This window comes from Nyctereutes procyonoides, unplaced genomic scaffold (assembly GCF_905146905.1).
Source record: "Nyctereutes procyonoides isolate TBG_1078 unplaced genomic scaffold, NYPRO_anot_genome, whole genome shotgun sequence".
NCBI lineage: Eukaryota > Metazoa > Chordata > Mammalia > Carnivora > Canidae > Nyctereutes > Nyctereutes procyonoides.
The window spans coordinates 36,989,649-37,004,710 of NW_026575126.1; the positions used below are offsets into that span (position 1 = coordinate 36,989,649).

Below are 15,062 nucleotides of genomic sequence, written 5' to 3' on the forward strand. Positions count from 1 at the left end.
AAAGCTATTATGCTGGTGATTTCCATTGTGATGGTCTCTACCACCTTATTAGGGGTCATAGCATTACTTTGTCCTTATTGAGCATAGAAAGTGGTGGTGGTAGGAGACTATAGGTTGCAAGTCTAAGGGTGGTGTTTGTAGAGGAGATTTGTTGATTTACTGATTAGCTACATACACATCTGAGTTCATTGTTCTCCACTTGGAAGCCCTTATGATAACCTGGGATTGGATGGTATAAAAAGTAAATCCAGGCTTTCCTAGACCAGTACCAATAATAGCCATGGCAAAGCTTATTCTCCTGACAGGTGAGTCTGCACTCAGAGACAGAGCCTTACTTTTACCTGATTTCCTTTTCTTTCTGCATCTGACAAGCCATGAAGGAGTCTTCACATTATACTTCTAGGGTGTTCCATTCTTCTTTCATCATTTCAAATTACCAAGAGAATCCTGACATATACGAATCAGTCTATCTTTTATTCCTTTAATCTCAGTTATCTCTAGTAACATTTCTACCTTCATTGATCCCATAGGCATTGTCCTAAAAGAAAGGCTTGTTTTCGTTCAATGCTTATCTTATTGTCATCCCTTATCGATTGTTTCTTGTTCTGTATTCATCTTCCTGCGGCCACCTCATTTTAATTGGTATTATTTTTATCTACATGCTTGCATCCTTGGTCTAGCTTTTCCAGGGATTAAAATCAGTAGAAATTATGTGTACTGTTTTTAGAGTTACTTGTCTTTTATCCTCTACTGTCCTACTGACTTGCTGATGTACCATAAAAATTTCAGCTAGAAACTCAGTCATTTAAAGGAATTAAACAAGTAGATTGTTTAGGACAATTGATTTATTTTTATTTTTTTAAGATTTTATTTATTTATTCATGAGAGACACACAGAGAGAGGCAGAGACACAGACAGAGGGAGAAGCAAGTTCCTCGCAGGGAACCCGATGGAACTCGATCCCAGGACCAGGATCATGCCCTGAGCCAAAAGCAGATGCTCAACCATTGAGTCACCCAGGGGTCCCTAGGACAATTGATTTAGAACAGTTGTTTAGAACAATGTGATTTACAACCCTTTTATAGTTTCAGAACCTTTTCTCAGTGAAACCTCTAATTCAATTTATAGAACAATCATGTCAGAAGTGCTCTGGTAAGACCAGGGAGAGGCATCTGGTCTTGCCTCACAGTTACTGGTACTTCTTTTCTACTGCAAGAGCTCCTAAAAGGTGGCTCCCCAAAAATTCCAAGGCTCCGGGAGACACTGATGCACTGCTTCAGAGGATGCCTTGTCTGTGGAAGGTTGTACTCATCCTGGTTCAGGGAGATGAAGCATGGATGGTTGTGTACTTATTGAGTAGAGTACATTCTGGGTAATTTCAGTAGAAATTCAGTAGATCTTCCATAGATAGTAGACTGTGAACTCTGCATTCAGGAATATATATTACTGACATGAAAAGTGGGAGAAGAGAAACCATGGCCATTTTTTACTAAGAGGAGGGAAGCGTAGATCTGTTGGTGCCTTCTTGGAAAGCCTATTCTTCAGCAGAATCCCTATATGCCACTGGGTTGTAACAACCTATGGCAAATAAGATGGCACCCAAGGCCTCAGAATTAGATTCCATACGGTATAGACAATTGATTCAGAGTGCACGTGTTTTCCTTCCCTCTAGGTCTGGCTCTTCTGCTGAATACTCAGCTAGGTAAGTCATGAGCTCTGTCTTTTATATTTTCCTACCATAAACCACAAATCTCTATAAATTACTCATAATGCAATTGTCTGAATAATGTATTTTTTAAAGTATATCAAGAGATAAGCCATATGAGGTAAAGAGAGCTACTGTCTACTTCATAGATGAGTTTGACATCGGGAGAACCTATTATTTTGGATTGACTGTCAGTGCTATCCTCCTTAGCATGACCACTGGGAGTTTAAGTTGGTATTCACTGGGTTCCACAGGAGTAATGGAGATCTTTTCTTACGTGGTTCGTAGGCTTAAGATCCCCAAATGACTCTGTTAAAGTAAAAAATAACTAATCCCAAGTCAGTGACTAGTTCCCAAGTTAGACTATTTTAACTCACTTGCAAGAGTATTTATATTAAATACCGCCACATAGAGTTCTGGCATTGAGGCAAAATGAGGGAAATAAAAGTAGGGCCCAAACTCACAGCACATTTCAGTGGCACCTAAATCAGGGCATTATTCTCACTTCTTACTACTCTCAGGTTCTGCTTACCAGTTGACATGCTACTTCACTAACTGGGCGCAGTACCGGCCAGGCCTGGGGAGCTTCAAGCCTGATGACATTGACCCTTGCCTATGTACTCACTTGATCTACGCCTTTGCTGGGATGAAGAACAATGAGATCACCACCATCGAATGGGATGATGTGACTTTCTACCAAGCCTTCAATGGCCTGAAAAACAAGTAAGAGATGGTGGAGATATCTAATTTGGTGTCTCCTAGGTCAGTGCTTCCCAAACATTAATATGCAAACAAATTACCTGATATCGTCTTAAAATGAGTTCAGATTCAGTGAGTGTGAAGTGAGGACCAAGATTCTACATTTCAAACAAGCTCCCCAATGATGCTGATGCTTCTGGTCCAGGAAACTACACTTTCAGTAGCAATGATATAGATAACATAGCACATTGCCTGCTTTCTAACATATTCAAAATATATCCGTTCTGTCTCTTCTTTTCCCTGCCAATATCTTTCATTATGACCCAAGAAACTGCAAGCCATCGTAGCTACTTATAAGAGAATGGAAGAATAGGAGAGAATAGGAGGTGGAAGATAATGAAGATTAGACATCACTGAGCCCCCAAATCAGAAATGTCTCTGTATCTTAAGAGTTCTATTTGTGTAAAAAGGAAACATAACAAAGAAACAATAACCCTGGTATCTTTTAATTTCTGGTTTTCTCAGTTTAGCTATTTCTAGGAAAAATAAGGCTACATACCATCACTACCACCAGTAGTGGTACTATCTTGAATGTAGCTGCTAGAATTAAAGCTGTGATAGAGAGGAAATAAACTCCTTTGGAATGGTATTTTTTGAAGTGTGATCCATTAACTCTGCATCAAAATCAGATGGGATACCTGATAAAAATGTCAATTCCTCCCATAGTTCAACTAAATCAGAATCTCTGAGAAAGGGGCTATAACACCAAAATTTTAATGATTTCCCACTCTGACCCTTTTATTCCATTCTTATATAAACTGAGAGCCACTATTCAAAAAATGTGCATAATTTTAATCAATTGATTTATATTCATTATCTTGGAGGCTGAGAGGGTAATTACGCTCAAGCAACATTTATCATTTCATCTGAAGGAACAGAATATGATTTAATTATGCTTTTAAGTTTTATATATATTATGTTGGCAAATTAAAACACAATAAAAAAGTTTTATAGATATTATGGCTAATGGATTCATATTTTTACAAAATCTGCTCTCATAGTTTGGATTTCCTCAAAGAATTTTGACTGCATTTATTATAGCCACAATTTTTGTTGTTATTGAAGTATAATTAACACACAGTGTTATATTAGTTTTCAGGTTTGCAATATAATGATTCAACAATTTTATACATTACTTAGTGCTCATTATGATAAGTGTACTCTTAATCTCCTTCCTATTTCACTCATCCCCCTATCCACCTCCCCTCTGATAACTACCAGTTTGTTTTCTATATTTAAAAGTCTGTTTTTTGTTTGTCTCTTTTTTGTTTGTTTTATTAAAGTCCACATATGATTGAAATAATATGGCATTTGTCTTTCTCTGATTGACTTATTTCACTTAGTATTATACTTAGTATTGGATAACAGCATAATTTTTATAAAGAAAGTCTTCAGTACTGATGGAAAATTATCCTACAGGATATCTTTTTTAAAAAATTTATTTTATTTATTTGACAGAAAGAGAGAGTACAAGCAGGTGGAGCAGCAGGCAGGGGGAGAGGGAGAAGCAGGCTCCCTGTGGAGCAGGGAGCCCAACGTGGGGCTTGATCCCAGGACCCTGGGATCATGACATGAGCCAAAGGCATGCCCAACCAACTGAGCCACCCAGGGGCCCCTATCCTGCAGAATATGTTATCAAGGCAACATCAAAGTATATGACCAGGCCCAATGCCAAAGCAATGTTATTTTAAATAGAAGGACTTGTGAATTTTGAAGCTTCTCTTTTCTATTCTTCACTTTATAGGAACAGCCAGCTGAAAACTCTCCTGGCCATTGGAGGCTGGAACTTTGGAACTGCTCCGTAAGTCCTCTGTGAGAGAGCCTGGTGTTCATTTGTTATTGAAAACACGTTATGTTCCTTAAACTTCACAATCTAAGACAGGTTATGAAGGATGTGTATTAAACAAATAGGCTACTGGGCTACTAGAGTAAATTACCAGAACCTCAAAATTATTTATTCTATACAAAATAAAATTATTTATTTTACATTTAGATGGATATTCTGGGATTCTATTCACAGCCATTTAGTTACTGAGATTTCAAAACAACCTGTTCCTAAAGTATTTCAAAAGCACAATCCCTGCGTAGAGTGTGATAGCACTCCTATTTATCTTCTAGGAGAAGAGAAGAGAAGTCATGCAAATAAACCAGAAGATTTCTTTGAGGGCATATGAACTTGGGGAGGGGGGGCGGCCAAGGTTTGGAGAGAGAACAGTGAGCTGGGAAGCCAGGTATTCAAAGCAACAAGTGCAACCTAGGAAAAAAATTAGAGCTGGGTAGATAACAAAATAAAGAGAACACTGAGGTCCCATGGCTGACTGAGCACTGATTACAAAGTAAGTACAAGAGAAAATCAGAAGCATATTTATATTCAGGTTGTGGGTCCTGGTGAAGAGCTCTGAGGTGGAAATATAAAAGTTTAATTTTACCACAAGGTGTTAGGATCACCAAGGCACTCCCTCACCTTTCTTTCTTTGGGTCTCCCTCAGCTTCACTGCCATGGTTTCCTCTCCTGAGAACCGCCAGACTTTCATTGCTTCAGTCATCAAATTCCTGCGCCAGTACGAGTTTGATGGGCTGGACTTTGACTGGGAGTACCCTGGCTCTCGTGGGAGCCCTCCTCAGGACAAGCATCTCTTCACTGTCCTGGTGCAGGTGAGGATGGAAATGGCAGTCTTTAGCCCAAGAAAATTCAAAGCCTTTTCTTTCCACAGAGAATCTAGTGGTTCCCAACTACAACTAAACTGGAATTTAGAATTATGGAATCTTCACATCGCAGATTCTTAGAGATCATGCCTTCATTCAAGAGCATTTCACAATGATAACAAGAACACATGTGTGCTATGTGCCAGGCACTATTCTGGTTTATTCTACTATTCTATTTTAAAAATTATAACTCATTTCACTTGTACATCTAGTCTATCATCTAGGTACTATAAGTATCACAATCTTTATTTACAGAGGAAACTAAGGTTTAAGTAAGTTGCTTAATACCTAGACCCTGATCAAAGATTTTCAAGCCCAATTCTCAGAAAAAGGTTCCCATACACAAATGTACACACACCCAGGGGTGGCAGCAGCTCCCCCTCCCAACAATACACACTAGTGTCCCCTAGGCAGCTAGGCCAGGCACACAATGATGGCTTTGACATGTCAAAGCCTCCAGCTATTCAAACACCAACTTGGATGTTGATGTGAAGCCATTTTGCAGATGTATTCAAAGCCCCTAATCAACTGACATTAAGCAAGACTATACTGGGTAATTTGCGAGGCTTGATTCAATAGCTTAAAGGTTTTAAGGGCAGAGGCTCTCCCCACGAAATCCCACCTGAGAACAGCAGCTTCAACCTGTGCCATGTGGGTTCCAGCCTGCACATGATATTCTCTGACAGCCAGGCCTGATTTTGTATTTGCTTATTATATTAGCTAGCCCCCCCCCAATCACATAGGCCAATTCTTTGTAATGAATCAAATGCACGTATACATACATAGAAAGTCTTGTAGTGGTTCTGCTTCACAGCTTTAGCCCTGGTTAACACCAATATTAAGGACAAGACCCCGCACCTAAGCTGAGGGGTTAGACACCTATGGAAGTCTCCCAGGAGCACTCAATCCACCCCCTCTCCAAGATATGGTTAAAGAAAAAAAAACCTAGTAGGGGTCATAACTACCCTTGTAGTCTGGCTACCAAGCCCCCTGCCTCTAACCATTGCACTAGACTGCCTATTATTACTGAACACCTACTCTGTCCCAGATACTGGCTTAGGTGTCAGGTTGAAGATAAGAATAAAATAATCCTTGGCTTTAGGGAATATAATATGAGGTGGCAGGTTGAAAAATAACCAGCAATTATAGTATGCTTTGAGTACACTACAGCAGGTATAGAGGGTACCTAATTGTACTCTGGGAAAGGATCGAGAAGAGCTTCCTAGAAAAAGTGACACTTGGGCTCAATCTTGAAAGCAACTGGTATTAGCAATGAATAGGGGAACCTCACAAATGAAGACATGTGGATGATTGAGTCATATGAGTCTGCATATGTGGCAAGAAACAGATCATGTGGGACTTGTATATGATGTTAAGGAATTTGGGTTATATCTCAAGGTTGTAGGGCAGCTTTGAAAGTAATGGAGAGATATGATGAAATTTGTGCTTTAGAAAGGTAACACTGGCTTAACCATGGAGGACGAATCAGAAGCAAGTAGGAAGGCAGGGATATAGTGCTGATGGCCCAAACAAAGGTTCTAACAGTGAGGACAGACAGGGCAAGTATACAAGGGACATTAGGAGGGTACAATCGATAGGATTTGGACACCAATTGGAAGTGGAAAAGAAAAATAAAATAAGATAATAAAAATAAAGGAAGTGGAAAAGAGAGGACTTTCAGTTTACTGACTTTGAGAAGGATTTGATTGTGTTTCTATTAACTAAAATGTAAAAACAAGAAGAGTAGATTTGAAACAAGAAAGACTCATTAATTTGTCTTTGAACACCAGGAGTGAGAGGAATCTGTAGGACCTCCTATAGGAATGGCCAATAGTCATTGAATGAATACCACTCCGGAGTTCAGGACAAAGAAACTAACTTTATATACTATATTAAAGTTATCAGCAAAAGCAAATAATTAAGAGATCACCAAGGAAAAGTGAATGGAGTAAGAAAAGCCAAGGATGGTTTTTAGATCTATTCTCTTCCAAGATAGATTGTTTCTACACCATCTCACATACTAGATCATCAGTCAGCCTCCAAAAGGTTTCAATGTTAAGTACTCACTAGTTGAAAAGTCGATCTACTTATTTGTTGAACAGCTCTAGGGATTAAAAAGAACATCTCTATTCTTAGCCAAAACATGCCCCCAGTCATAATTTATGACTTCTAGTCATTGGGAGTCTAGCTCTGCCCATCAAAATAACAAAGGATAAAACACCTTTTATAATTTGTCATTCAATATTTGCAAACTGCCATAACATCCTGCTTATAATTTCTCTTCCTCAAATTTAAATATCCTAATTCCTTTAACCAGTATCACATGACAATTCTCAGACCCACCCTTCACTCTGACACATACTAATAATACAATTATAAAAACTGAACCCAGTCCTCCAAATGAGATTAGAGTCACCCAAAGTAAATATGCTAGTGCTGGATGGGAACCTATCACCTGGTAACCACTTCCTTTTATTGGCCAAATCAGCTTTCATTTGATGGGATGTCAGTCCTATGAAGTAATTTGTTTACTGGATGAAGGGAAGCAACATATATACTGCCAAAAGCTGGATATAGGTTACTGCAGCAAATTCAGAATATAGTGATATAAATGGAGCTCTGACAGGTCACCTGGGACCTACATCTGATCATGACCTGGCTACTAACTTGCTCTGGGACTTTGGTGGAATTGTCTAGCATCTAGTCATATTAGATAGCTATAAAACTGATTAATGTCATCTAAAGTAAGACAAAATGGATAAAGAAGATGTGGTTTATGTATACACTGGAATATTACTCAGCCATTAGAAACGACAAATACCCACCATTTGCTTCAACATGGATGGAACTGGAGGGTATTATGCTGATTGAAATAAGTCAATCAGAGAAGGACAAACGTTTTATGGTCTCATTCATTTGGGGAATATAAAAAATAGTGAAAGGGAATAACGGGGAAAGGAGAAAAATGAGTGGGAAATATTAGAAAGGGAGACAGAACATGAGAGACTCCTAACTCTGGGAAACGAACTAGGGGTGGTGGAAGGGGAGGTGGGCAGGGGGTGGGGGTGACTGGGTGACGGGCACTGAGGTGGGCACTTGATGGGATGAGCACTGGGTGTTATCCTATATGTTGGCAAATTGAACACCAATAAAAAATAAATTTATAAATAAAAAATAAATAAAGACAAAATATATGAAAATATTTTGAAAAAGAAAAGGGTGATACAAACTTATTATTTAAGGGGCTGAAATCATATGCATAGATGACTTACCGTATTTGATTATTTTATAGGAAATGCGTGAAGCTTTTGAGCAGGAGGCCCAGCAGATCAACAAGCCCAGGCTAATGGTCACTGCAGCAGTCGCTGCTGGTATCTCCAACATCCAGTCTGGATATGACATCCCCCAGCTGTCCCAGTGAGTGATTCACTTTATCCTCAAACTCACTTTTGCAAAGTAGACTTGTCCTCAGTCTCTCTTACTATTTAGGGACCTTGTTCAGGAGGCTTTGGAAATGGTATCTTTTGCCTACATAGGAAAAGACTATCACAAATGTTTTTAAATCCTTTAGGTACCTGGACTACATCCATGTCATGACCTATGACTTCCATGCCTCCTGGGAGGGCTACACTGGAGAGAACAGCCCCTTATACAAATACCCTTCTGACACTGGCAGCAATGCCTACCTCAATGTGGTGAGTCCCTGCACACATGCAAATACAGACCAGGTATGGCTGTATATCACATGGAGATTCAGGGACAAAACAAATGAAAATTCTACAAATATCTCACTTGGATAACTATCCGTTCTAGGGGCTAAGCATATCTCATTAACTATAATTTCACCAAAATGCTTTGAAAAAATACTATCTGTCATTAACATCATATAATTTTGCCTATCAGAACAGCAGACTATCATAACTAAGCACTGGGTCATCCACAGGGTGGTATCTTTAGCTAACACCCTGCCATTGCAGGATTATGTCATGAACTACTGGATGGACAATGGGGCCCCAGCTGAGAAGCTCATCGTTGGATTCCCTGCCTATGGCCACACCTTCATCCTGAGTGACCCGTCCAACACTGGCATTAACGCCCCCACCTCTGGCGCTGGTCCTGCTGGGCCCTACACCAGGCAGGCTGGGTTCTGGGCCTACTATGAGGTATGTAGATTAGGCTGTGCAATTCTGTGGATTCCATGCCCTGTGCTAAACAGAATGAGTGCTTATTCTGTCTACTGTGTATCTACTTAAAGCACAGCTATCATTCCAAATGCTTCAAGTATTTAAATAAGCTATTCATTTACCTAATCCAGTATGAAGAGCACTTATAATGAACAATATCCCTTCAAGAAACAGACTACATATTTAAGGTCAATTATATTAGCATATAATGGAATAAAAGAACTATATGTCTCATATTAATGTGGGTTCCTAAAATCAAGCATTAAGGATAGGGATAACAGGAATATTTCAAAAGCAACTTGATCCCATTAATTTCAAATAACAACCCATAATTAGAAAACAGGAAAATCCCAATTGAAGACAAGAAAGAAAAATAATCAAAGAGACAAGTGTTTATTTTTTTCCCATGGGAATCATATTTAAAAGATTTGATCTCTTGACTTTTTAAAGATCTGTACCTTCCTGAAAAATGGAGCCACTCAGGCATGGGATGCTCCTCAGGATGTGCCCTACGCCTATCAGGGCAATGAGTGGGTTGGCTATGATGATGTCAAGAGCTTCGGAATTAAGGTAAGGTCAGCCCCTCTGACGTACTGTGGGCCCAAGCATGAGTCCAGGGAAGTAAAATGACCTTTGGTGTCCTTGATCCTTAAATAGGCTCAGTGGCTTAAGGAGAACAATTTTGGAGGTGCCATGGTCTGGGCCATTGACCTGGATGACTTCACAGGCACTTTCTGCAACCAGGGCAAGTTCCCCCTGGTCAACACCCTGAAGAAAGCCCTTGGGCTACAGAGTGCAAGTAAGTGAAAACAGGAGAATGCCAGGGGTAGACAATGACTCCTCTCTAATTCAAAAGGCAGCTCTAACATCTGTCTGCCCCACAGGCCAGAGAGTCACTTCTCATTTCACCTCACTGCTCTTGCCCACTGAGACACACAGGTGCTGCATTATTTCCCTACCCTTGAACTCCCAGGTCAGGAATATTATGCTGTTGTGGAAAACTAGGCCTACCTGGGGGGGGGGCATGTTGGCTAAATCTTAAAGGTATGGGAAAGCCCCCAAGAAACTAGGCTGACCTTCAAAATATAAGCATTTTACTTTTTCCTCATTAAAAGTCTCTCTCAGTCCACCTGGAGACTGAACAAAAAACTCTAAGTACTGCTCACATGTTTTTAATCTATAATTCAGGGGAGATACCACATCGCTAAACTTTTTCCAGATTTTTCTCTTAGAGCTTATTGGCTTGCCCCTTATATACCGAGATCCTAGAAAAGTATTTTGGACATACTGGCACCCAGTAATTTTTTTAAAAAGTTGGGACACCTGGGTGGTTCAGTGGCTAAGCACATGCCTTGGCCCAGGGTGTGATCCTGGAGTCCCAGGATCAAGTCCCACATCGGGTTCCCTGCATGGAGCCTGCTTCTCCCTCTGCCTGTGTCTCTGCCTCTCTCTCTTTGTGTGTGTCTCATGAATAAATAAATAAGATCTTTTTAAAAAGTTATTTTGACATTATAAAGGAAGGGAGAACTTTTTGTTTTTTTTTTAATTTTTAAATTTTTTTTATTGGAGTTCAATTTGCCAACACATAGCATAACACCCAGTGCTCATCCCGCCAAGTGCCCCCCTCATTGCCCATCACCCAGTCACCCCAATCCCCCGCCCATTTTCCCTTCCACTACCCCTTGTTCATTTCCCAGAGTTAGGTGTCTCATGTTTTGTCACCCTCACTGATATTTTCACTCATTTTCTCTCCTTTCCCTTTATTCTCCTTCACTAATTTTTATATTCCCCAAATGAATGAGACCATATAATGTTTGTCCTTTTCCGATTGACTTATTTCACTCAGCATAATTTAAAACCAGAGTAGCTTGAAATTGTAGCTTTCCCTGAGTATGGAGTTCTCTTGTGATCTCCTCACTAGTAAGGATCTAGAGCTAACGGCACCCCACCTCCAGACCTTCAGGGCCACTAGTCTCCTCACCTCTAGGAGTCGCTGGGAGCCTCTCCCAGGTCCATGAATCTGTTTTGTGCTGTTTCAGGTTGCACCGCCCCTGCTCAGCCTGTGGAACCCATACCTTCTCCTCCCAGGAGTGGAAGTGGGAGTGGGAGCAGCAGCTCTGGAAGCAGCTCTGGAAGCAGCTCTGGAAGCAGCTCTGGAAGCAGCTCTGGAGGCAGTGGATTCTGTGCTGGAAAAGCCAATGGCCTCTATCCTGTAGCAAATAACAGAAATGCCTTCTGGCATTGCCTGAATGGAGTCACATACCAGCAAAACTGCCAGGCTGGGCTTGTCTTTGACACCAGTTGTGATTGCTGCAATTGGGCATAAACCTGACCTGTCTCCATTCCCGAGTCTCCTTTGCTTAGTACATCTTGCTCCTACCTAGAGTTCTGCAATAAAAGCCATTAGTCAAAACATGAGTGTTTTGGGTTTTAATTGCTTTGGGTGGAAACCTATCTAGATGTCAAAAGACAGGCTGCTCAGGGGGAGGAGGTGGTGAGGAAATGGGAGTGCCAGCAACCCCACAGTCTTCTCTTTGCCTAGGTTGATCTGCATGAAAGTTGGAGGCTGTCAGGAGGAAATGCTTGAATATTTAGTGTTGGGATCGGATGAAGAAGATAGGTCTGTAGCCTGGTGACTGTGCTCTGGAAAGAGCCAGAATGATTCTGTGAGACTTGGGGGCACAGGCATGTGTGGCTTACTCAAAAAGCAGATGCCCAGGGCATTCTGTCCATATCTACTGAGGTCCCCAATCTGGTCCAGTGCCTCCTAGACCAGGTACTGGGAAGATATGTGTAGTGGACTCCTTTGGAGATGTCTGCCCAGCCTGTGGACCAGGAGTGTCCCTTTATTAGGATATTGTCCCCTTCTGCTGCCGTGCTTATACTACATCTTCTCCTACCCTGGTTGGCTGATTGGCTAGGACGGACATCAGACTTAAGAGGGCTAATCAGATTATCAAGCTTTAAAATCTGCAACTGACAACAAGGAATGGCTGTCATACCCTGAGTGGCTTGCCCTGGGATATTTAAACTCAAGAGGTATAGTGAGGGACTGCAGAGAAGGGCAGTTACAGAGCAAGAAGACCAAAGGGGAACTACAGAGAAAAGCCACTATGAGAGATGGAGGACACTCACTGATAGCTTTCCACCTTCTGATTACAGCTCCTTACTGAGACCCAGATGCATTTCTGCATTTGGGCTCTGTGAAGCACCTTCTATCTATACGATAAGTTCCTCTTTGCTGCTTAAGCTGGCTTAAGTTTGTTTTTATTTCAACTAAAAGAATCCTAATCCTAATGTCTCCTATTCTTTTTCTGCCAGACTTAATGTATGTCAAACTCTGTTCTTGGTATTTTACATGTATCTTATTATTTAATTCTCCCAGCCACCATGTGAGGAAGATTAACATTAATTCCAGGAAACTGAAGCACAGAGGAATCAAGTCACCTGCCTGAGATCATATAATAGGTGCAGAGCCAGATCTCAAGCCAGGCAGGCTGGCACCAGGGCTCACAGTCCTAACTTGTATATTTTACCACCTCCCTTCATACAGATGTCAGCGTTCACACAGTAGATGGCCACGTTGGTGATAGTGATGAGGCACAAGCAGCTTTATGAGTAATGATGACACACTCATAAGCTCACAGCCCTTAGTCATTATTATGTGCCAGGTAATATTCTAGGTACTAAAGACATAGTAGTAAATAAGATAAAGACTCTACCCCTATGGTGATTATATTTTGATGCTGAGAGTGTTAGGCAAACAAAGAAATGAGAAAAGTGTAATAATGATAGAAAATGACAAGGGAACAAACGTACTTTTGTTTGGACAGTCCAGGTAGGCCTCTGGGGGGGCGGGGGGCTCCTGGGTGATACAGTTGAATAAGTGTCCAACTCTTGGTTTCAGCTCAGGTCATGGGATCAAGCCCTGGGTCAGGCATGGAGTCTGCTTGAGATTCTCTCTCCCTCACCCTCTGCCCCTCTCCACACCCCACTCAAATAAATAAATAATATTTTAAAAAGGGGGAAAGGCTTCTGTGGGGAGTTCCCAAATGGGATGAGCCTTGATATTCAAGAAGAACCAGTCATTTTGAGATCTGGGAAGAGGGCATTTCAGGCAGAAGTGCAGCAGCTACAAAGTCCTTGAGCTAGAAATGAATGTGGCATGTTAGAAAAAAGACCAGGGTTGCACAGAGGTAGTGAGCAAAGAAAAGAAATAAGGAGGAGTCAGATTACATAAGGTCTTGAAACATGTTTAGAAGTTTGGATTTTGGGGCACCTGTGTGGCTCAGTGGCTGAGCATCTTGCTTCGGCCAGGTCATGATCCCAGGGTCCTGGGATCAAGTCCCACATCGGGCTCCCCACAGAGAGCTTGCTTCTCCCTCTGCCTATGTCTCTGCCTCTCTCTTCTCTCTCTCTCTCTCTTTGTGTGTGTGTGTCTCATGAATAAACAAAATCTTTATAAAAAATAAGTTTGTATTTTATTGTGAATGAGCTGTGGAGCCATTGGAAGTTTATGGCAGGGATGGGGAGGTGGCGTGTGATCTAAATTCACCATTGCGAAGACAGGGCTGGGACAGCATTACAGAATGTGGGAAAATCGGAGAAGGACAAACATTATATGGTCTCATTCATTTGGGGAATATAAAAAATAGTGAAAGGGAATAAAGGGGAAAGGAGAAAAAATGAGTGGGAAATATCAGAAAGGGAGACAGAACCTGAGAGACTCCTAACTCTGGGAAATGAACAAGGGATAGTAGAAAGGGAGGTGGGCAGGGGGTGGGGGTGACTGGGTGACGGGCACTGAGGTGGGCACTTGATGGGATGAGCACTGGGTCTTATTCTATATGTTGGCAAATTGAAACCAATAAAAAATAAATTAAAAAAAAGAATGTGGGAAAATCACACTCATGGTGATTGTAGCTGATGTATTGACTTCTGAGCACTTACATGACATGCCTTGGAGATCAAAAGCATAGATACAGGAGTGTCCTCAATAAGCAGGGGAAGGCAAAAGCCAGTAAAATTGGGTATTATTATTAATATAAACACATTTCTTTTTTAAGATTTTATTTGAGAGAGTATGCGAGCACAAGCCGAGGCAGAGGCAGAAGGAGAAGTAGACTCCCCGGTGAGCAGGGAGCCTGACACAGGCCTCAATCCCAGGACCCTGGAACCCGGGTCCCAGGATTATCCAACTGAACCACGTAGGTGCCCCAAAGTAATTACACTTCTTGGCAAAGAATAAGAAAGCCTAGAGTAAAACAGAGCATAGGAATTTGGGCAGTCTTTTTGGAAGGAGTTTCCATTTAAGTCACTACTATGGCAAATGACACTGAGGAAAGGATATGCAGGGAACTAGACTTGGTGAAGGACATGAAAGAGGCCATTGATCTGAGGAAAAGTGTCTTTGAACAACACAATGACCAGCTGCTAGATCAAAGTGGTTTCCCAGACATACCTTCTTCCAATGCCACTATTTTCCCATAATGATTGATTCTGTCATCATTTCTAGAATGCAAAAACTACTGCAGCCCCCCAAAATGGTGTCTCCCATTTCTCCTGCTACATTTACATATTAACTAGTCTATCAAATGAAAGTTTACCGCACCTGCTACATGCAAGAAGAGGACAGGCACAATCTGGCTCTAGATCTATGAAGGCTCTAACCTCACCTCCTTTGACTCTTCTCATTCCCTCTATTTTAC

At 41.2% G+C, this 15,062-nt stretch overlaps 1 protein-coding gene across 1 annotated transcript; it reads left to right on the forward strand.

Annotated features, from left to right (window-relative positions):
- The first annotated feature begins 280 nt into the window (after positions 1-280).
- CHIA (chitinase acidic) lies at positions 281-11,680 on the forward strand. Its single transcript, XM_055340927.1, has 11 exons — positions 281-305; positions 1,673-1,702; positions 2,227-2,428; positions 4,209-4,265; positions 4,954-5,119; positions 8,463-8,587; positions 8,742-8,865; positions 9,148-9,333; positions 9,805-9,924; positions 10,012-10,153; positions 11,394-11,680. Exons 1-11 carry the CDS (start codon positions 281-283, stop codon positions 11,678-11,680), a joined length of 1,464 nt encoding a protein of 487 aa, XP_055196902.1.
- The last annotated feature ends 3,382 nt before the right edge of the window (positions 11,681-15,062 follow it).